At 48.0% G+C, this 22018-nt stretch overlaps 1 protein-coding gene across 4 annotated transcripts in view; it reads left to right on the top strand.

Annotated features, from left to right (window-relative positions):
- Positions 1–21811, top strand: part of PPFIA1 (PTPRF interacting protein alpha 1) — a 56207-nt gene extending 34396 nt beyond the window's left edge. Inside the window, exons 17-28 of one of the 4 annotated variants that reach the window (XM_008146838.3) lie at positions 234–385; positions 1716–1888; positions 2207–2300; positions 6102–6183; positions 6285–6485; positions 12996–13171; positions 13275–13372; positions 14935–15110; positions 15868–15936; positions 16700–16865; positions 19545–19614; positions 20890–21811. In XM_008146838.3, the coding sequence (XP_008145060.2) occupies positions 234–385; positions 1716–1888; positions 2207–2300; positions 6102–6183; positions 6285–6485; positions 12996–13171; positions 13275–13372; positions 14935–15110; positions 15868–15936; positions 16700–16865; positions 19545–19603 (1446 nt within the window). In that variant the 3' untranslated portion in view covers positions 19604–19614; positions 20890–21811. Of the gene's footprint in view, positions 1–233; positions 386–1715; positions 1889–2206; positions 2301–6101; positions 6184–6284; positions 6486–12992; positions 13172–13274; positions 13373–14934; positions 15111–15867; positions 15937–16699; positions 16866–19544; positions 19615–20889 lie in introns of all 4 variants that reach the window. The other 3 variants (XM_054724679.1, XM_008146839.3, XM_054724680.1) reach the window with 3 other exon arrangements.
- The last annotated feature ends 207 nt before the right edge of the window (positions 21812–22018 follow it).

Raw genomic sequence — 22018 nt, 5'->3', positions numbered from 1 at the left:
TGGGGACTGGAGCCAGGCTCTGAGCTGTGCGCTTGGTGGTCCGTGACCCTGTGTCTTGTGAACAAGACCTGCCTTTAAAATGGCATTAGCCCGAGACAGCTTTGTACTCGGAGGAAAGCAGAGCCAGTAGATTTTCAAATAAGTGTATGATTGTAATTTAAAGCCTATGTGGTTTTTCATTTTTTTGGTCAAGTCTATTGTTAACTAAGTGTACACTTATCTCCACCCCTCAGTTGCCAGCTTCCCGAGAAGAGGTACGAGATGATAAGACAACGATAAAATGTGAAACATCCCCTCCTCCCTCCCCGAGGTCCCTGCGCTTGGACAGGCTGCATAAAGGAGCCCTGCACACGGTCAGCCACGAGGACATCCGGGACCTCAGGAAGTAAGGAGGCACAGTCTATAGGAAGTAAGGGGGGGGCTGAGCCAGTCACCATGGAAACATACTTGTCTGAATTTTTAGCATTAAGAAAGCTTTTTTTTTTTTTTTAAGAAAGACCATTCTCCTTCCCTCTTTTGTTTTTAATATCTTTTTTTTTGCTTTCAGAGAGGAAGGGAGAGGGGGAGAGAGAGAGAAATTTCAATGATGAGAGAGAATCATTGATCAGCTGCCTCCTGCACACCCCCCACTGGGGATCAAGCATGCAACCTGGGCATGTCCCCTAACTGAGAATCGAACCATGACCTCCTGGTTCATAGGTTGATAGTCAACAATTGAGCCACACCAGCCAGGCAAGCTATTGATTTTGTTTTGCTGTTAATTCTCACCCTGAGGATATTTTTCCATTATTTGTTTGTTTGTTTGTTTTAGAGAGAGTGGAAGGGAGGGAGGGAAGAGGAGAGCGAGAGAAACATGGATGTGAGAGAGACACATCGATTGGTTGCACACGCGCCCAGATTGGTGGGGAACAAACCTGCAAGCCAAGGCTCTGACCACTTGGCAACACTGGCCAAGGCTATTGATCTTTTCTTGGTTAAAAAAGTCAGAACAATGATTTTAAAGAAAAACTGGCTAATTCGGTAGCGTTTATTTGAATGGTGTTCTCAGCATGCGGGCCATGCCCTGGAGCTGCGGTGATGCCAAGAGTGCAGGCGAGGTTGGAAGAGGCAGTGCAGGAAGACTGAGACCAGATCAGCCATTTTAGGAAAACCTCATTTCTTCAGACTCCACAAATCAACTGTTTTGAGAACGAACTTTCTATTCTTGTGGGAGCGTTTGCCCCGCACATGGCATGTTTCTGGTGGCCACCCCGTGAGGCTGTCGGTGGCTTTCAGGTGCCCCTGTACCTTTTAGCTGCAGGGACTTCACGTCGTCCTTCCTGCTCCTGGTGTCTGCCCTCAGGAGCCCAGTGAGACAGCCCTGCAGCTGGTTACTCTCGCTCTCTTTCCACGGCCAGGACAGTTGCACTCGGGGAGGCCGAGGGAGCTGCAGAGTGGGGACTGCCGTGTCACTAGCTGAGAGGTGCCCTCTGCGGCCGGTGGTGTGGAGCACCGCCTTCTCGGAAGGCGTCTCTCAGGCCCAGAACCTCGGCCTCCCAGAAACAGGTCTCCGTCGGGGGACACGGGAGCCCAAGCTTCCTGGCATGTGTGTTCTGTGAAGTAGGTGTCGCAGAAGAGACATGTTTGTGGTGAAGGTTGAGAGCGGGTATTAAAAACGGAGAGTTCTGGTTCCTGTGACAAGGGCGCTTGTGAAAGATCCTTTTCTGTCCCCGAAGCTCAACAGGCTCACAGGACGGCCCGGTGAGCAACCCCAGCAGCAGTAACAGTAGCCAGGACTCGCTCCACAAAGCCCCCAAGAAGAAGGGCATCAAGTCCTCCATCGGCCGCTTGTTTGGCAAGAAGGAAAAGATGCGCCCTGGGCACATCGGCAAGGAGGCGCTGGGACAAGGTCGGTGTGCCTGCCGTGTGCCCCGTCTGTCCTGCATGGGGTCTGCCATACCAGCGGGGTGTTCTCCTGGGGCCTAGGCCAGGGACATGTACATTTTCTCCGTGCGTACGTACAAACCAGAGAGCCACGGTAACATTTCTTTGTCCTGAATAACAGCCTCTCGTGGAAGTAAGCGGTTTACTTCTCTGGGCATCTTCGTGACATCAGAAACAGCCTGTAGAGTTTTTCACTACCTGCTCACACTGTCCACCTGTTGATGAAACCATCTAAGGTGGCCATATTGATTTCCTCTCTTTCTACCACTCTGCTTCCTCGTAGCTGGCATTTCAGAGACAGAAAACTCATCCCAAGACGCCTTGGGACTTAGCAAATTGGGAGGACAGGCTGAGAAAAATCGCAAACTTCAGAAAAAGTAAGTGTTTTATTGTTCAACTCACTGAATAGTTTTTTTCATTGTGCCTGAGTTTTACCAAATGTTTATTTATTAAATGTGTCATCTAGCTACGTGTATATATTATCTTCTAAAGATTAACCTAAAGCCTTTGTTAAACTGTACTTTTTAAGGGTCTAGACTCTAGAGCAAGCATGTCAAACTCTCAGGCCGCATGGGCCCACAAGGAATATTTTTGTGGCCCAGCCAATATAATGGCATGTAAGAAACGTTTTAATAAAGACTTTGTAACTTAATTTTTACAATATCCTATTATACATAATTATTAGTAACAAACTACACCGTTCGCTAATGACTGGTTACTATCATCGTGTTGCATTCATTTTCTTTACGCACCTTAAGCGCAGGCGCACCATTCCTCTCCACTAATACTAGCAGCGAATATTTTAGCAGCCGATGGCCACGTCATTAGTCTTGAACTGACTTGTTTGGTTTATTAATTTGTGCAGTTGTTCAGTGTCTGGTAAGTTAAAGTTCAAGAAAAAATACTAATTTTTATTAAAATGTTCTATTATTTTATGTTAACGATGACTCATTTATTTTAGCCCTTTGTATTCAGCATGTCTCTATCAAAATAAACGTACGTTTCTATGAAAATTGAAGCTTTTGTTTTTTTGCGGCCCACATGAACTTAAACTTTGTTTACTTGGCCCGTGTTAGCCTTTGAGTTTGACATGCTTGGCCTAGAGCATCTGTGAAATTTTAAAAGGACTCCTGTGTGAATTCCCAGTCCACCTTGGGAAGTTGTCCAGCGAGGGCATGTCATGGTTTAGTGGGGCTCAGCCTCGGCATCTGAGTCTGAATCCACCACACTCAGATCAGCTCTGGGGTGTCAGGAAAGTTACTGTGTGCCTCAGAGCCTGTGAGTGTTAGCTACACACGTGTCCACATAGCTGTTCATAAGACGCATCCGGAAATAGATGTCACTGTGTGCACAACTACAGCACTGCGGGGACTGCGGGCCAGCACTCAGAACTGGGTCTTCACTCTAGTCACCGGCAGGAAGTGTGCTATTGGCCCTTTTTATCCCCTTCAGATTTTTTTTTATGTTTTTTTTATTTTTTTAAATATACTGTATTTTTTATTGATTTCAGAGAGGAAGGGAGAGAGAGATCAGAACATCAGTGATGAGAAAGAATCATTGATCTGCTGCCTCCTGCACGACTCCCCACTGGGGATCGAGCCTACAACTCAGGCATGTGCCCTTGACTGGAATCGAACCCGGGACCCTTCAATCCACAGGTCGACACTCTGTCCACTGAACTAAACCAGCTAGAGCTGATTTTATTGATTTTAGAGAGGGAGAAAGGGAGAGCAACATCGCTGTGAGATAGAAACATTGATCAGATCCTCCCCTGTGCATCCTCACCGAGGACCCAACCCTCATTGTAGGTGTGTGCCCTGACGGAATCAAACAAGCGACCTTTCAGGATACGGGACGATACTCAACCAACTGAGCCACTCCAGCCAGGGCCAGATTTTGTTTTGGTAATCTTAAGCAGACTCTCAGTATTATAATCTACTTAGTAAATTTTAATTCTGAGTTGTCTTGGTTCTGGAAATAAGTAATAACTGTGGGAATAGCTTTCTATAGGGGAGCCCAGGCGCTGTGATTCCCCGGAAAAGGGCACCAGGGAATCATGGGTGCACATTTCTCTGGCTCTTTTCTGCCTCAGGCAGGGTGTGTGTTGGTTTGACCATATCCAGGGTGTGTAGGTGAGCTAGGTAGGCTGAGCCAGGGTCCCAGTGGGCTGAGCAATGAAACCAAACCCTCTGCTGCAATAGGAAACGAGGTTTGTGGTCTGGGGTGAGCGCTGGACTTGAGACTGGGAGGAATTCCAATCGAGAGCGGTGCTGAGATGGTGAGACGGGGCCTTGGACGGGGTGAAACCTGGTGGGATCTGTGGCACATCTGGCCACTGGGAAGCCAACACCAGTCCAACCCGGGCCTCTGGGCACTGGCCCAGGATCGCACTTGAGCCAGGTGACCTTTCCACTCAGGTCTGTTTGCCATTAGCCCCTAGACTTGCCAGCTGACTTCCTGTACCTCATTTTAGTTCTCCTCTCAGAAATCAGAACAGTTATCTTGACCAGTACACCAGCAGCAATGCTTTAAATGAAATGCTGCTGTCCAGAGCCGTGGGGGTTTTAAGTGGGATGTGTAGAAAGCACTGGCCAGCAGAGTCTGATTGGAAGTTGGTGTCTGTGAGCTGGACAGTGATGCAGGGAATTGTCACTCGGCTCTGACACTTGCTATTGGAACTGGGCCTTTTACCTCTTGGAGCCATGCTAGGAAGCTTGAGCCTTAGATGTTCTTACGTGCTTTATTTCACATCCTCATTCTTCTGGAATGAAAGCACTAAGATTTGGGTGGTGCAGCTTGGTCCTCCCATCCCTGCTTCCGGAAGTTGGCATTTCATTCTGTTTTCTAGGCTTACTTTGTAATTCTCAGGAGGTGTGCTTGACTATTGGCTGTAGAAGACAGCCTTTATTGAGTTATTTGCCCCAACGCGTGATTAGATCTCACTTGGGAGGGTGTGTGCGTGTGCATGTTCCTGCATGTGACGGTGATTGGTAGGTTTCTCTGGAAATGGTTACAGGAAAGTAACTGAAAATTACCCAGGAGTTTGCAGGTGACTCGGATGTCCAGGCACATGGGGTAGATGGACCTCTCTCCCAGGCTTCCATGTTAAAGTGTCCTCTAGAGAGCCTTGTAAATAGACAACAAAGGAGCAAAACGAGGCTCATAGCGGGTGCTAACTAGGTTGTCAGTAGACAACATGTCTCTTTAGAGGAGGAAGGGGGGGAGAGAGAAAGAGAGAGACACCGATCAGGTGCCTTCCCGTATACACCCTGACGGGGATCAAACACAACCTTCTGGTTCACAGGACAACACTCCAACAAAGCCACTCCAGCCAGTAGGACAAAATCATTTTTTAATGTATATTTTTATTGATTTCAGAGGTGGGGGGAGAGGGAGAAAGAGATGGAAATACCAGTGATGAAGAGTCATTTTTAAAGATGTGAATATGGTAAACTTACGGTTTGGGGATTTTGAAATTAGGCCTGCAGAGAACTTCTGACCCCACAGGCCCCAGGGCTCCCCCTGCTGACTGCCCTGTGGCAGCTGGCATTGCCTCTGTGTCTCCGGCTCCTGTCTTCCCCGTGTGTACAGATGGAAGTTGTGGGGGTGTCAGTTTTCTGGATATGGAGCCTGTGGAGTAAAGCACGGGATGGCCCAGTGTCATCATTCTGCAAGCACCTAGTTAGCTAGAGAGCAGTAGAGACTAGAAACAGCCCAAATCCAGCCCGTCGCGGGCTTGCCCCTTAGCCCATTATTAGTCTCAAAAACCTGCATGGTTCTTCGTGTTGGTAAAGCTCAACGTTGGTGGCGCTGTCCCCGAGGCAGCACCTTTGTTCAGACCAGCTGCAGCTTCCTCCTCCTCCTCCTCGTTGCTCAGAAGGGGAGCGAGGTGCTTTCACTTGAACGCCCTGCCTCGGATAGAGACTGCTGGGTTTATAAGTTGGTGATAATTCTTCCTTCATTCTGCAAGGAGATGATGCTGTGGAGATGGAGGAGCCAGTCAGCATTTCATCCTCCAGGCATTCTTTGTAGTTTGCAGCAAACAGCAATAAGTGGGAGGTGAAAGGAGTGATGGGCATGCATCTTACACTTGGGAGCAGTTACGGAGAGAACTCTGTCATCGTGTTTTATGTATGTGATAGTAGGGACTCTGATTTCGAGTGTCTTGTTATTTGCAGGCACGAGCTGCTCGAGGAAGCACGGAGACAAGGTCTGCCTTTTGCACAATGGGACGGGCCCACTGTGGTCGTGTGGCTGGAGGTACGCCTGCTTCTCATCGGGAGTGAGGGTGTTGCTCGGGTAAGCGTGTGATTCCCATCATATTCTCTGCCTAACCCGGCCTTGACACTTCCTGTCTCTAGCTCTGGGTGGGGATGCCGGCCTGGTATGTGGCCGCGTGCCGAGCCAACGTGAAGAGCGGGGCCATCATGTCGGCCCTGTCGGACACGGAGATCCAGCGGGAGATCGGCATCAGCAACCCTCTGCACCGGCTGAAGCTGCGGCTGGCCATCCAGGAGATCATGTCCCTGACCAGCCCGTCGGCCCCACCCACGTCCAGGACGGTACGTGTCAGTCCCTTGCTTCCTTAGAAATACACCCACGGTTCCAGTTGAGATTTTAGCATTCAAAAACATTACAGCTTCTTGTTCGTGACAATTGGGTGGTTAATAGACACTTTATTAAATGCTTTTACAGCAGCTTTGCTACAGTGGCATTGTAATACAGAAGGAATTTGAAAACGTAGAAAAGTGCTGATCACATTTAAATAGAAATTTATGAAAAGTGAAGGAAAAAAGCTTAGATCCCCAGTTGTATTATAACCAGTGTTTCTCTACTGATGTGTTCGGCCTGCGGGTGCTGCCCACTGGGGGGCTGGAGCCCCTGGGAGCACGGGGTGTGAGCAGTCCTGACCCAGCAGGTGCCCAGCATGGTCTGCTCAGTTTCCCCACGGGGGAGACCTTGAACATCCTTCAGAAGCATGCTGGTTGGAAAGTTAAAAACATACCTCAGGGGCACATGCTCAGTAACCGGGGTCCGGGCAGCTCTGGCATTGGCTCTGGGCCTCTGTGCTCTGAGTCCGCTCTGGAGAAAGACCTGGTCAGGCCCCCGGAGCCACATAGACACTCGTCTGCATGGAGGCCAAGGCCCGATTCGGACGCCCAGCTGCTCCTCACAGTGAGTCAAGAGCGCGTGTGTTGGTTTTGTTTCATAGGGAAGGCGGGGTGAACAGCACCCCTGTCTCAGCTGCTGCCCAGATGCTCTTGTCCCGTGGGCTTGTCCCAGTTCACCTCATAGTGGCCTTTCTAGAAAGGAAGGGGCCGGTGGTCCCCCAGTGTTTCATAAACTCGTGACAAAGACAGCTCCTGAGTGGGCAGTGAGAGCACACCTCCCCTGCACCCCAAGACCAGGGTAGCTGTTCCCTGAGGATGCCGGGGCTAAGGCCTGTTCCTAGGCCAGCTGAGGGGAGGGGGCCGTTCTGTGGACACGGCCCAGCTCCCAGCCTCCTGATGCCCCCACGCGAGGTTGTCCAGGTGAGAGGCCACTCACGGCGGGCACCTGCTGAGAATCGTCGTCCCATAACCGAAGCCTGCTTTTGTGCTGTGCCCTGTGTGCTGTCTGGTCAGACTGTACTCAGTCTATTGAACCGACAGTCACAGCTCTCAGGAGTACGACATGTGTTTCCTCTGTGCCTGTCACATACCTCAGGTGGTAAGCGTGGCAGGTACACTCGGAAGGCGTGGGCTGCTCTCGTGCTGTTGACAGCACAGTGTCAGTGAGGTGTGGCTGCTCTGTAAAAGGGGGGAGCTGGTGGTAACGTCACTTTCCATGTGGACATCTAAAATGAAGGTGAAAAGAACGCCCTTTGCCTCGCCTGCTCCTCGTAAGTGTTGTGGCTTACATGTCTGCCACCTTTCCTTTTTGTCACTGCTTCCCTATCCTGGATGGGCTTGGTCATGGGGTCACCCTAGACCACAGGAAATGTCTGGTTAACGCATGAAGAGATGGAGACGCTCACCGCCACGCCACGAACGGTCAGTGCCGCCCGGGCTTGTGTCCCTCCGGGCATCCCGTTCAGAGCAGGGACAAAGTGTCATCTGCATCATATTGTTCCCGATAAGCATTTCTCTTAGGTCTGGGTTAAATAAAAATGTGTGCAATAGAATGTGCATTTTATCTTCTTTTAGTTGTGGGGGGTTTTTTTTGTTTTTTGTTTTTTGGGTTTTTTTTGGTCATGAACTTAAAGTTGGTAGACCGGCTCTGCTTACAATAGATTGAATTATTTTCTCTTGAGGGGAGACCTCAGGTTAGTCCCCACTGTGAGGGCCTGACCCAAGTTTCCTCCTCTGTGGGTGCACTGGGCGTGGACGCCGGCTCCTTGCATGCGAGAGGGGGTGTGGGTCGTGCATGAGTTCTGCATGATGCTTGTGCTGTTTGAGCGTTCCCTTGGTGAAGCTGCACTGCCCGCGTTCACTTTTTTGCGTTCCTGAGCTCACAGTACTAACCGTTTGTGTATGTTCTCTTGCATTCCTAACCACGTAACATCAGGAGGATGAGGAGGGAAGCTGGGCTCAGGTTGGAGACTTTCTATAATCTATTCTTCACTAAATGTACAGCAACAAAAAGAATTGGAGTATGAAAACTTGTAATTTACTTTTCTTGACGTTTTTAACATCTTAATTTATTCATCATAATGTTAATGACTTGAAAGCATCAGTCAAAGCCAAGTATAGGATTCAAGAGTGCAAAGAGGATGTCTCATGGACAATTTTGAACATTTCTCAGCTTTCTTGTCGGGAGCCACAGTGGTTCACTCTCACGAACATAGATCACTTTGCGTGACGTGCGTCCTTGATGCAAAGTCCTGTGGACTCAGCAGCTCCTGAGATCAGATATTTCAGTCCCCAGTAGGTCACTGTAGTTATAAGATCTGCTGATAGGGAAACAGTTCTAATAAATTAACACCACAAGTAGGTTCAGAGGCTCACCTCTGAGTCTGAGTGGGTACTTTCCTAACACTGTGTGAGCTAACTAACAGCTTTCCTCCTATGGAAACCTCAGTTCGGCTTCTTCTCGCTTAGTGAACTTCTAGATTTTCAGCTTCCCGGTTCTTCAGCTCCAGCTGGTTTGCAGTGGCTTCCCTCCTGAGTCCGCCAGCACTGCCGTGGGTGCTGTGCATTTCAGCAGCACCTTGGAGCCGGGACAGGCCTTTTCTCCTGAGGCTCTCCTTGCAGGCATTGTGCACGGGTCTGGAGATGAATTGTGTATCTGAAAATCAATCATTTTAAATGAGAATTTTCCTAATGACAGTTGATGGTTGAAACTCCTGTTTCCCCCATTGGCCCCCTTAAAGTAAAGCCAGGTACATCACCTTCTTAAACAAAAGAGGGGAGCGCGAGCAGGATTCCCGGAGCTCCCCGCCCCCACCTGTGGGCTGGCTGCTTCTCCAGGTGAAGGCCCCACAACCTTCACAGTCAGTAGTGACCACTAGAATTAAAAAGGGTGCGTTTCATAGTCACTTACGTGTCAGTGAGCTGTACAGTAAGCAGCAGAGCGCTGTCATAGGAAATCCCTTCACAGGAGGCATGACGTATAAATTAGCTGAACACTTGCCCTTTGCTGTGGAAATGTAAGCAAGGGTGAGCTGTGCTGATGACGCCAGGATTAGCCAGCGTTCGGTCTTCGGCGTGAGCCAAGGCCATTGGGCTTCTAGATGAGAGGAAGGGGAGGTGGGTCCGGGTGCCGCCAAGCACAGGAGTCGCTCGGTGCCCTCACATGCCGCCCCACAAGCGGCAGCTCTGCAGCCGGGGAAGTTTGAGGTGCCCATGGGCTCTGGGGGAAGAACATGTCGAGGAGCAGCCCATTGGGCAGGCAGCATCCGTGTGTCCACCCGCGAGACTGCTGCTTCCAGAAACAGCAGGGGACAAGATGGCCCTGGGCCCTCCCAGCGCCCCGTTCTACAGAGCTCAGCCATCTGAATTGAATTTGTGATCATTCCAACAATGGGGAACAGACCCTGTGCTGTGGCCATCTTTTGTCGCCCACGTTCTCTGACCATGAGAGACCCTGTTGCATGCGTTTCTCAGAAGCCTGTGATGGCAGCCCAGGAGATGTGGGTCTCCCTGGGATGAGCCGGTGCTCCCAGGAGGAAGAGTGACTAGTCTAGAGTGAGTAGACAAGAATAAGGAGGGTTCTGCTTCCATAGAATTTTCGCTTAGAAGTTTCTTTGCATTTTGTGTCAATTTAAGAATTACATACTCGGCAGGCAAGAAAACAGTACCAGCTATCCATGCTGTAAGTGCCTGTGCGGGGAAAGGGAGGCTTGAAAGACTGAGAAAAACATGGTATTGTGTCCAAAAAAGTGTATTTCTCACTCATGGTTGTTTAGAGCAAATAGTAAAACACTTTTTCTGTTAGAATTTGAGCATTCTTGTTTGAGTCTGAGTCCCTCCTTTCAGCTTGGTTGGTATAAATAATAGCTTAGAGACCATATTTTCAAAACAACATGGTGGTCGGTAGAGTTGCTGTTTCCAGGGACCCATGCAGCATCCTGTGGATTAGTTTGGTCTTGGGCTGAAGAACTCCAGTGTCTTCTTTGACGTGTGTCACATACACACCATGTGCTCCTTTCTTCTCTGGACAAAGCTTGCACCTGTTCTGTTAGATTTATCCAAGGCGTCCGTGGTGTTTGATGGCACTGTAAATGGCATTTTTAAAATTTCAGTTTCCAATTCATTTCTAGTGTTTAGAAATACCGTTCATTTTCATATATTTACCTTGCATCCTGCAACTTGACTGGACTCTTTAGTTGTGACCCGGGGTGTTGGGTCACCTACAAATAAAGACATTCTCTTCCTCACCAGTTACATGCTTCATTTTTCTTGCCTTGTCACCGTGGCTAGAGCTGCAGCACAGCTTTGCATAAGACGTCCTTCCTCTGTCCCGACCAGGGGAGGAGCCTTTCGTCTTTCCCCCGGAGGGGTGTCAGCGCTGTGTGTGTGGGAGATGCCCTTCACAGATGGAGGCAGTTCCTCCACTCCGAGAACACTGAGCCTTCATAAACGAAGGGTGAATTTTGTCAAATGCCTTCCCTCATCTTTTGGGATGTGGCTTTTCTTTTCAGTCCATTGATATGGTGAATTTCATTCATTTTCAAACGTTGACCCAAATTTAAGTTCTCAAGAAAAACCCCACTTGTCCTGTTTCATTACTTAATATATTACTGATTTGCTGTGCTAATGTTTTACATGGAGTTTTGCATCTGTGTCTCTGAGGGATATTAGTCTGTAGTTTTCTTGTAATACATTCATTGGTCTGGGTTCAATGTCAGGACAATGCTGGCCTCGTAGAATGAGTTAGGCATTTCTTCACTTTTTTGGAATGGTCTATAGCAGTGATGGCGAACCTATGACACGCGTGTCAGCACTGACACGCGTAGCCATTTTTGATGACACGCGGCCGCTGAGGCGGCCGCATGCCGAGGATGAAACATTTGCTGCTCCTGAAGATGAAACATTTGCGAAATAATGTTTTTTTCCTCAAAGTGACACACTACCCGATTATGCTCCGTTTTTTGGCGAAGTTTGACACACCAAGCTCAAAAGGTTGCCCATCACTGGTCTATAGAATTGCTATTTTTCCATAAGTGTTTGTTTGGTAGGATTCACCTGTGAAGCCATTTAGGACAGAGATTTTGGGTGTGAAAAGGTTTGTAACTACAAAAAAGTTCTAATATAGGTCATACACTTCTTACTCAGTGGCTTTCATAGATTGTCTGAGTTGCTTCAAGTTATTCACAATTTCCCCTTATTATCCCTTCAATGTCTGCAGGATATGTACCTTTATCCCCTTTCATTCTTGATATTGGTAATATCTTCTGGTTTGTTTTTTATTATTACTCTGGCGAAGGGTTAGACAATTTTATTGATAGTTATGAAGAAAATTTTAGTTTCATTTTATTTTTAATTTTCTGGTTTCTGTTGCATTGGTTTCTGATCTTTTTTTTTTTTTCTTCATTCTTCTTTTGCTTCCTTCTGATTTCATTTGTTCTTTTCAAGGTTTTTCAGGTAGAATCTTAGATTAATGATTTGTGACCTTTCCTCAATTATATCACAAGTATTTATACTATAAATTGCCCTCAAGGGACTGCTTTAGCTGCGTCCCATAATTTTTGAATATATTGTGTTTTCACTCATTCAGTTCAATATATTTTCTCATTCCTTTTATGATTTCTTCTTTGACACATGGGTTATTAGAAGTATGCTGATTTCCAAATATTCAGGAGTTTTCCATTTACCTTTTTATTATTGATTTCTAATTTAATTCTTTTGAGGTCAGAGAACATAATTTTTATGATTTTTATGATTCTCTGTGTCTACATTGAGCTCTGTCTGTCATGGAGAATGTTCCATATGCCCTTGTAGCTGTGGAGTGCTCTGTGACATGTCCATTAGGTCGGGGGGTTGGTACTGGAGGCGTCCACATCCTTACTGGGGTAGAGGGTGATGAACTGAGAGAGGGCCTGTGTATGTGTCTGTTTCTCCTTTCAGACCCATCAGTTCTTTTATCTCTTCTTTTAAAACGATTTCATTCACTTTTTTAACTGATTTTGAAATTAACATGTTTTATTAAGAAAATTTAGAAAGCAAAGTATTAAAATTAAAGCCAGTGGAGATATATTTAATGAGTACAGGTGGGTAGATCCTTCAAACTTGTTCATGAGTCATAGTCATTATTTGGTTTTATATTACTACACATAAAACGTATTCCAGAAAGATAATATGTAGTCAGTTACAGTTCTGTTGTAGTTTGGTAAATAGATTAAATTTATAAACACAAATGAGTCATGGATTTTTACTAGTCTAATTCCTTTTGTATAAAGTCTTACTAACACTCAAAAGGTAGTTAACAGGAGGGCAAATGATTTTGAAATTATAAAGGAGAATGTTGTCCTTAGTTTTTAGTCTTTGGGAATATGTCATAGACTAAACATCCAGTGTAAAGATTATTTAAACTGCTCCTGCAACCTCTTCCCTGGTTTTTCTGAACTGATTGTACTCAATTATTAAAAGCAGACGCTCGCGTACGGGGACATGAACCACGAGTGGATCGGCAACGAGTGGCTGCCCAGCCTGGGCCTCCCGCAGTACCGCAGCTACTTCATGGAGTGCCTGGTGGACGCGCGCATGCTCGACCACCTGACCAAGAAGGACCTGCGGGGGCAGCTGAAGATGGTCGACAGCTTCCACAGGTCCGTCGCTGCCGGAGTGCTTACTGCTTGGCTGACTTTCGACTGTTGCCATTTCTCTCTCTTTTTTTAAAAAAACTTTTATTATTATTTTTTTAATAAACAGAAACAGTTTCCAGTGCGGAATTATGTGCCTACGAAGGTTAAATTATGACCGAAAAGAACTGGAAAGGAAAAGAGAAGAAAGCCAGAATGAAGTAAAAGGCTAGTACATCACGTCTAATTGATTTAGCATGTCCCTCCTTCCCTATTTAAAGAAATCAGGAAAGGCTCTGAGTGGGGACGATGAGCCTGGAGTCATCACAGAGAGGGAGGGAGAAAGGGCTTTTCAAGTTCCCACTGCGGCTGGAAGTGGGCCTGGTTTCTTGTGCATCCTGAGCCTGTAGTTCGGTGCATCGAGGTGCACGTTCTCCCTCTGACTCCGCACTTCCCTGTTGGAGGACACAGGTACCTTCCCACTACTGTCAGAACAGCTAGCAGGCTGGGCAAGAGCTGGTCTTCACTCACCTGATTGAGGTGTGACTGCTGCTCTGGCCACTGACCCAAGAACTTGAGCCACAGAACAGAGCAGAGCAGGTGGTCCTGCTCCCAGGGCGGGGGGACAGTGTGGGGCGGACATTCCACCTGAGCCTGGGGGCTGGAGTGGGAGCTTCCTACGGAGAGGAAGGCAAAGGCATTTCTGATAGAAAACAGGCGGGGCCCGGCAGGAGGTCACGGCTCGATTCCCGGTCGGGCACATGCTGAGTTGCGGGCTCGAACCCCAGTGTGGGGCATGCAGGAGGCAGCTGATCAATGATTCTCTCTCATCATTGATGTTTCAATCTCTCTCTCCCTCTCCCTTCCTCTCTGAAATCAATAAAAATAATATTTTTAAAAAGAAAAACAGGTGGGGAAGTGTGAGAAGATGCAGATGTTGGACTGGGAGACCAAAATGCTTTTCTTTATGGGTTTATTTAATCCTTCCCACCGCCCTGTAAATGCTGCTGTGCCCAACTCTTACTAAGAAATGGAAGATGAACGTGTGTTTGGGGTGATGGCTCATTGGAAGAACAGTCTAGTTGTGTTTGAGTTGATGTGACTCATGAGAACAACTGTAAGCCCACACTCACACTGTGTGTGTGTGTGTGTGTGTGTGTGTGTGTGTGGTGTCCTTTAGAAATTAAATGTAATTAAATGTAATGTAAATCTGTCTCGTTTGTTTTCTCTGGTCATTTTAAATCTTTTTGCAGTTGACAAAAGCTGTCTTTGAAAGCAGTTGATGATCATCTATGTGTTTTAGAGAGGTATTTTTAGAGCAAATTTAATAATTTATTGCTTTGCATAATGTAAGATCTTCTCCCCCACTCACCCCCCCCCCTTCCAAATTCCTAGTATTCTGGAGAATTTCTTTACGTTTCTCTCTTTTAAAAGTGAGAAAAGAAAAATGGCTTCAAGATCATAAGCAGGAAGTTTGTGTTGAGTGAGCAAGGCATGCATGTTGGTGCCAACTCCTATGATGGGAGGAACGTATTTCGAGTATTCTGAAGTCTGTGTGTGAGTCGTGTTGGCACCTGGTGAGCACTCAGATTCCTGTCTGTCCTTTGGGCTTTCGATCCCTGGTCAGTGAGTGGCTGTGTACACTCAGCAGTGTTTCCTGGCCCATGGAGCTTGGGCTGAGGCAGGTACTGAAGGATCAGGACCCATTCGGGAGCCCTGGTCCTGGGTTTGGGGGAACACATGATGGAGACAGCCTTCTGAAGTCACTTGCTTCATGTTGCTCCCTGCAGATGTGCTTGTTTGGAGCAACGATCGTGTGATTCGCTGGATCCTGTCTATTGGTCTGAAAGAATATGCAAACAACCTCCTGGAGAGCGGGGTGCACGGGGCACTCATGGCCTTAGACGAGACCTTCGATTTCAACGTGCTGGCCCTCCTGTTGCAGATCCCCACGCAGAATACCCAGGTAACGCCCGCCTGGCCTCACTCAGTCCGTGTCCCCTCGGCTCTCCTGACCAAGACCTTCAGCGAGTCACCTAAATGGACAAAACCTAAACCCTCCAGCAGCGCGTAATCCCTCCCTACCTAACCCGGATGTGACAGTTCAGATCAGCAAGGCTTGGTTCTTCATTATTTTTGTCCTCTTTCCATTTCCTGTTGCATGAGTCTTACGATAAAATAATGGGAAGTTTTCATTCAGGTCCATAAGCTCATGGAAGTCGCATCTGTATCCAACCTCACGTGGAAGAGAAATACCCTTCCACTCCTTCCACGTGCCGGACGGAGGGCAGTCGTTTCTGTGCGCTGCCGCCTGCTGATCCTTTCTGACCCGCGGGCTCATTTGAGAGCCGGGACAGTCTTTATTCCTCTGCAGGGGAGGCGTGCTTTGCCAGTACTCGGCCCCCGCCCGCTGGCCACCCCCCTGGCTGCACCACCCACACAGCACCCTTCCCACGGCGTTTCTAGAAGCCCATCTGGGAACCCCGCAGGAAAACCCTGGTCCGGGTCACTGTCATTGCTCAAGGCACTCAGAGCTTTTTTCAAAGGTTTTTTATTTTGTTTTAGTTTTTATTTATCTTCATGTTGAAAAGATAACAGCTGTCTCCCTTCATCCCCCCTCCCTCCCTTCAAAGGTGTTTTAGAGTCTTGGTTGAAGGAACGGTTGTGCTGTGCTGCCCCCTCCCTCCCAAGTGAGACTGACGTCGCGTGTTTTATCCTTTCAGGCTCGCACTGTCCTGGAGAGAGAGTTCAACAACCTCTTGGTCGTGGGCACGGACAGGCGGTTCAGTGAGGTAAGTCTCAGCCTAATGACTGCGTTAGACTTGCCGAGTTTAGGCTGGTGTCTCTTCTAAGTGTGGCGATGTGTTTAAGTTAAGCTTTGTTCTTAGAACTTTAGGAACAAATGAGCTATTAAGAAACTAATATTTTCAGTAAGATAGGTTGTTGATTTTGTTATTTAACTTAGAAAATCCTCAAAAATGTTCATTAAACATTGGGTGTAGCCTAGGAATGGAGTCTCTAAGTTGTGTGTTGAGAACATTTGGGAGACTTTCAGAAGGACATTAAACATAAAAAATGTTAATTTCTCCTTATACAAAACCATGACTCATTGAGTTCCACACTGTTATTCCTCTCTTCTTCGGGTCTGAAGGAAACTTGAGGTTGAAGCACTTGCTGGTTCTCCCCCAGCATAAGACAGAATCCTTCCAGCTCGGTGGCTATTTTTAAGACAAAGATACATTCTCTTACATAGTTAGAAAGGGATTTTTGCAAGATAAGAAGTGACACGTGGTGGTAGAGGGGCGGAGCATCCCCCCAGGTGGCCAGGACAGTGCTGATTTCTGCCCAGTTAGGGCCCCTGTGTGCTACCACCCCCCTCTCATCCAGAGGTTCCCAGCTCGGTCCCAAGGCATGTGGTCGTCAAGAACGGGTGTGGATGCAAGTGAATGAGACTGCGGCAGCGAGTCCAGCCATCACTTCAAAGGGCTGAAAACCACTGTGTTTTCTCGTCCTTTATTTTACAGTCATTTTGTTTTCTGTCCTTTACTGTCCCAGGACGATGATAAGACCTTTAGGAGAGCACCTTCTTGGAGAAAAAAATTTAGACCAAAGGACGTTCGTGGCTTAGCTGCTGGGTCAGCAGAGACTCTCCCTGCAAACTTCCGGGTCACCTCCTCCCTGTCCTCGCCCTCCGTGCCACCGAAGAAGATGCAGCTGGACGGTACGTGGCGCTTGTTGGCTGTAGTGTGGGTAGTAATGGAGCACGGCCTGTTTAGTCTGTTACGAGGCATTTCAGTACTGTTGCATGCCCCAGCTTAAATGTTTTAAAATTAATCCTAACATCTGTTTATAAAAGTTTAACAATAGAAAATTTTTTATTTATGTTCATGTCTGGTTAAATATTCATATTCTTCCAACGAATGATGCTAAGCACTGCATGTCCTCCGTGTAGATGGATATCCGTGCGTGTAAAGACATGGGTGTGACAGGCAGCACTAGAATTCACCGTAGCAGCAGCAGTGTGGTGGCTCTCGGCCCACAGCACTTACTCCCAGGACCTCTCTCCACACTGGGCAACGGCCAAGGCCACCTAACAGCAGTCTGCACCCTGGGAGGGCTCCCTTTCTGTTCTTCCCTGTCCCTGCTGGGACCCGCCCACAACACCACCTGTCACAGAAGGATGGAGACCATGCGGGCCTGGGGAGTCATCCCTGGGCAGCAGCCGGTCCTGCTGACTGCGCTGCCCCTGCAGTCATGGTCTCACATCAGGCCTGCGACTGCCTCGGACAGCCACTGTGCTCTGCCCGCTCCATGGCAGGCACTGCGCCTGCTGCCCCATCTGTGACATGGTCGTGGTGGCGGGTCCTCCTCACCGGCCTGACGCGATGGCCAGAGGAGTGATCCCCATAAAGCTGTCAGGAAGTGGGTGGCCGCCACAAGTCACAGTGTTCGTGCTCCTGTGACAGATGCTCCATTCTCATCTCTGAAGTGGAGGGACACCCTAGGAAAGTTAACCCTTTGCACTCGCGCTTTTTTCTCGATTCCTTTATTCTAACGCTAACCGTGTCGAGTCACACTCGACATGCGAGTGCAAAAGGTTAAAAATGGCACTGATGTGGGTTTTGCTATTTTTCATGTTATTAGCCCTTCCCATGAGTGGGTTTAGAAGTTTTGTCTCACTTGCCTTGGTAAAAATCAGAGAAAAGTGCATTTATATAAATAAGGCCTTTGCTAAGCTGGACACTTTTAAGGAGGATGGCTTGTAGGGCAACATTTTCATTATTTTTTATTTATTTTAGAGAGAGGAAAGCAGTAGGGAGAGAGAAACACGGATGTTAGAAATATCAATCTGGTGCCTTCCGTACGTGCCCTGACCGGGGATCCAGTCCATCGCCTCTCGATGTATGGGATGACGCTCCAACCAACCGAGCCACGGGCCAGGCTGCAGGGCAGCATGTCTATTAGAAAGCTACATCTCTCTTAGTAATACGCTGATCAGGGGGGAGCCAGTAGCTTTTTAAAAAGTCGCATTTTTCTTTAACCCTTTGCACTCGCTTGCTTTTTTCTCGATTCCTTTATTCTACTCGGGATTTAATTTTTTAAATACCCCAGATTTTACAAAGCGCGGCAGTAGAATAAAAAACTGGAGTTTCTTTTCATACAAACTTATTTATTTGGATTTTTTTATATTTCAAATTATTGCTACATTCAAAGAGTATAAAAAGAGCTGCTACCGATGCTAACCGTGTCGAGTCACACTCGACATCCGAGTGCAAAAGGTTAAAGGAGCATGCAGATAATTTTCATAAATTTTAATTTGGCCTTTGACTTACTAAACAGTCTGAGTGCTTCCTTACTTTCCTCAGAGCTGCCTTCCCATTTCCCGTTTTACAACTCACCTTTTCCTTTTAAATGTTAACAGCAATATTGAGATTAGAATTTAGATGCATCTAAACTATTTCTAGAAAAAGGTAGAGGGAGTATGTAAGACGACTTCCTACCCTGTGTGATAACGAAAGCACGAACCTGATTACAGGGGCCGCTTTAATGGCGGTTGAAGTAAGGGAGTGTAAGGTAAAGTGCAGCACGCCTCCTGGCACTCGGAATTGGAAGGATCTGTAAGCCTGTCAGTTCTCTGCAGCAGTACCAGCTGTCCTAGCATCCTTCCTGGAACCTTAGCAGAATGTTACTAACGTGTTCCTGGTGGAAAACCAAAAATGTGTCATTGGGAACCTCGAATATCTGCTTACATACTTTTGAAAATTTCTTAGATTTGCAAGGAAGAATTGGGGCTTATCTATTGGGCCATGCAGGGTCTTTCTTAACCAAAAAGTCCGTGGTGTGCACTTTTTCCCATAGAAGCACACTGGGCTTCATTTCCTTAGATAAGTCATTGTCCTCTAGGCGCCCCCGGGAACCACACCCCTGGGCCCCTTAGGCTGCCCGTGAGGCCTCCCGGGGAGAGCAGACCGTCCTTCGGCAGGCAGGGACGGAGAGGGGCTGGGAGGTGTGCATTGGGCTCTGGCCTCGCCCTCAGTGGACTGGTGACAGCTCAGTCACTGCTGGGCTTTCCCCCACCTCCTTACAGATGCAGCGTTTAGGGTGGGAAGGAAAATCCAGTTGCTCTGTTTTAAGTAGTCACATCGCATTAAGTAGTGGTGCACACAGATGTACATGAAGTTGTCTGTCACCGATGCCTCAGTGCTGTTTGGGGGTGAACTGGCAGTGACTGCAGGGCTGCTCGGGAGACAGAGAGACAATTAGGTTCCCTGGCCCCTCACGTCCCCCTCTGGAAGGCTCCCTGGTAGCAGGTGTGCAAGTGTGTGCGCCAGTGCCCTCGTGTGATGCCCACACTAACTGCACGCTGTGTTTGCATGCTTCTTCCTGGGGCGTCGCGCAGGCAGTGTGTCAGGAGCGCAGAGGCTGGATTCCGCCACAGTCAGGACTTACTCCTGCTGACGCCTCCTGTGGTGAGTAGAGCAGCATCCTGCAGCCGGTGCTGAGGCGGCTCGGGCCTGGAGAGCCCGTTTCGGTTACTTCGACACTTAAACCTAGAGGTGCGGCCTCTGCGCCTCGGAGGTGGCTTTGGTGCTGTGCTTGCCGTTGGCCACGGGAGCCAGAACGTTCCCGTTCTTTAAGGGAGCAGCGTGTACTCCCGCTGTTTCTAAACCTAAGAATGCTGGCTTATTTTAAGTGTCTGCTAACGTCCTTTTCGGAGTGGGGAGGCAGAACACAGCAGAAAACAGGAACCCGGCTCTTTGCCAGCGGTGGCTCGGAGTGCCAGGCACCGGTCCCTGCACACTGTGACGTGTGCCGGTGTGGTCCCAGGTCTTGGTGCTGGCTGGCTGTCATACACATTCCTGGTGTTTCATGCCTCTATACCATGCTGTGACACTTGCTGATAGCCTTTCAATGTAGAGACTGGTTTTAAAAACAGAACTGCATGGCCATGACCAAGATCAGTTCCTGAGGGACATATCCTTGCCTGGAGCGGGGGGCGGGGAGCCAGCCCTTGTCACCACTCTGAGGGCTGGATGGAGGGGCTCTGTTCTGTTCTCATCTCTCAGCCGGGTTATTTGATTGGTTTCGTCACTTTTTTTTTTAATATGCTTTTATTGATTTTATTTTTAAATATATTTTTATTGATTTCAGAGAGGAAGGGAGAGGGAGAGATAGAAACATCAATGATGAGAGAGAATCATGGATTGGCTGCCTCCTGCACACCCCCTAATGGGGATTGAGCCGCAACCCGGGCATGTGCCCTGACTAGGAATCAACCATGGCCTCCTGGTTCATAGGTCAATGTTCAACCACTGAGCCACACTGGCCAGGCTGCTTTTATTCATTTTAGAAAGAGAGAGATCTGTGTGAGAGAAACATCAATCGGCTGCCTCCTGCATGCATGCCCCCTGGTGGGGATCGAGCTTGAAACTGGGGCATGTGCCCTGACCGGGAATCAAATCGGTGACCTTTTGGTGCAGGGGCATGTGCCCCAGTTTCAAGCTCTACTGAGCCACACTGATCAGGGTTTGTCATCGTTTTTTAAAATCCCCAACTTTTAGACATATGCCAAAATGATGTCAGTCAAGAAATTGTCTCATTGATAGACGCAGTCCTTGGTGTTTTATCCAAATTCCTGAACAGCTGGAATGCAGGCAGTGGGAGAGCAGGAGCCCTGGGGGTGGGGCATGGAGGGCACTCCTCCGTGGGTGGTCTCAAGGCTGGCCTTTCTGTTTCGTTCGCAGTTTACCCACACTACTTCTACAGGTGACTGCAGCTGGAGCCCTGAGGGACGGCCTTCTAGAACTCAATGGGATCTTCAGTCTGTCAATACTTGTTTATGGACCTGAGATATTTTATTACAGAGTTTTTAATCAGTGAAAATTTCACAAATACCGTAAAGAAGATATTTTAGAATCTAATGTTTCTTATATTTATGTAAACTTATGCCTTCATTTATACAGTTACTTACTTTTTCATGTGTATCTGGGCTATAAATGTCCTATCAGACCAAGTCATGTCCCTGTCTAATTTTAGTCTCTTCAACGAATGTACTGTAATGCTTGTATGTATAAATCCTGTGAACAGATGTAGGGCTTTTGTAAATTATGCATTTACTGTAATTATCACTGTTTAATTTTTTGATAATAAGCCACAGCAGAGAAAAGGCTCTCACTGGGTCTGTGAAGTTGGCCTGACACCGTGCGGTGGCCTCTCCGAGCTGCACAACAATCCCTGTGAAACGGGCAGACGTTTCCAGCAGTTTCTGTTGGAGTTTAATGACTGACCTTGCTATACTTTTTCTAGCAAGAAATGCTTTCTTCTGCAGCGTGAATATACCTGCGTTAGACATTTGGACTGTGAAAGGACGAATCAGAACACTACGAACTCTCTGGGCCCGGCTCAGTGCTTTGTAGCCTCGTCTCTGCGGACTGGAGACGGTCTTCAGTGACGGCCAGAGCCGTGAGCTGGAGACGGCTCTCTGCTGGACAAGATAAAGCAGGTGGGGAGCCTCTGGCTCGGCCCGGGAAGGCGCCGGCACCCCCACACGAGGACCAATCATGGCGGCCACATGCACATCGCAGAGACTCGGGTGCAGAGATGACGCACGGGCTCCTGAGAATAATGCTGCGCAACTAATAAAGGCCTTATTTTTCTTACTTAGAACATCGTTTTACATTTGTTTGTAAACTTGTTTAAAGAATGGACCCAGTCGTGCATTTTTGGGGTTGATGATGTAGCCATTTTGGACGATCTGAGGAGCCAGGGGCCCTTTTTAAATGTCACGTGGCACAGCCAGCAGGGGCTGCGTGCGGATCACGGTGCATTATTTATTCTGCAGCCGCTGCGGAGACAGAAGATGGCGTGTCCCGA

This window comes from Eptesicus fuscus, chromosome 13 (assembly GCF_027574615.1).
Source record: "Eptesicus fuscus isolate TK198812 chromosome 13, DD_ASM_mEF_20220401, whole genome shotgun sequence".
NCBI classification, from domain to species: domain Eukaryota; kingdom Metazoa; phylum Chordata; class Mammalia; order Chiroptera; family Vespertilionidae; genus Eptesicus; species Eptesicus fuscus.
The sequence above is the reverse complement of the archived record's forward strand: the minus strand, read 5'-3'. Positions and strand labels throughout refer to the sequence as shown.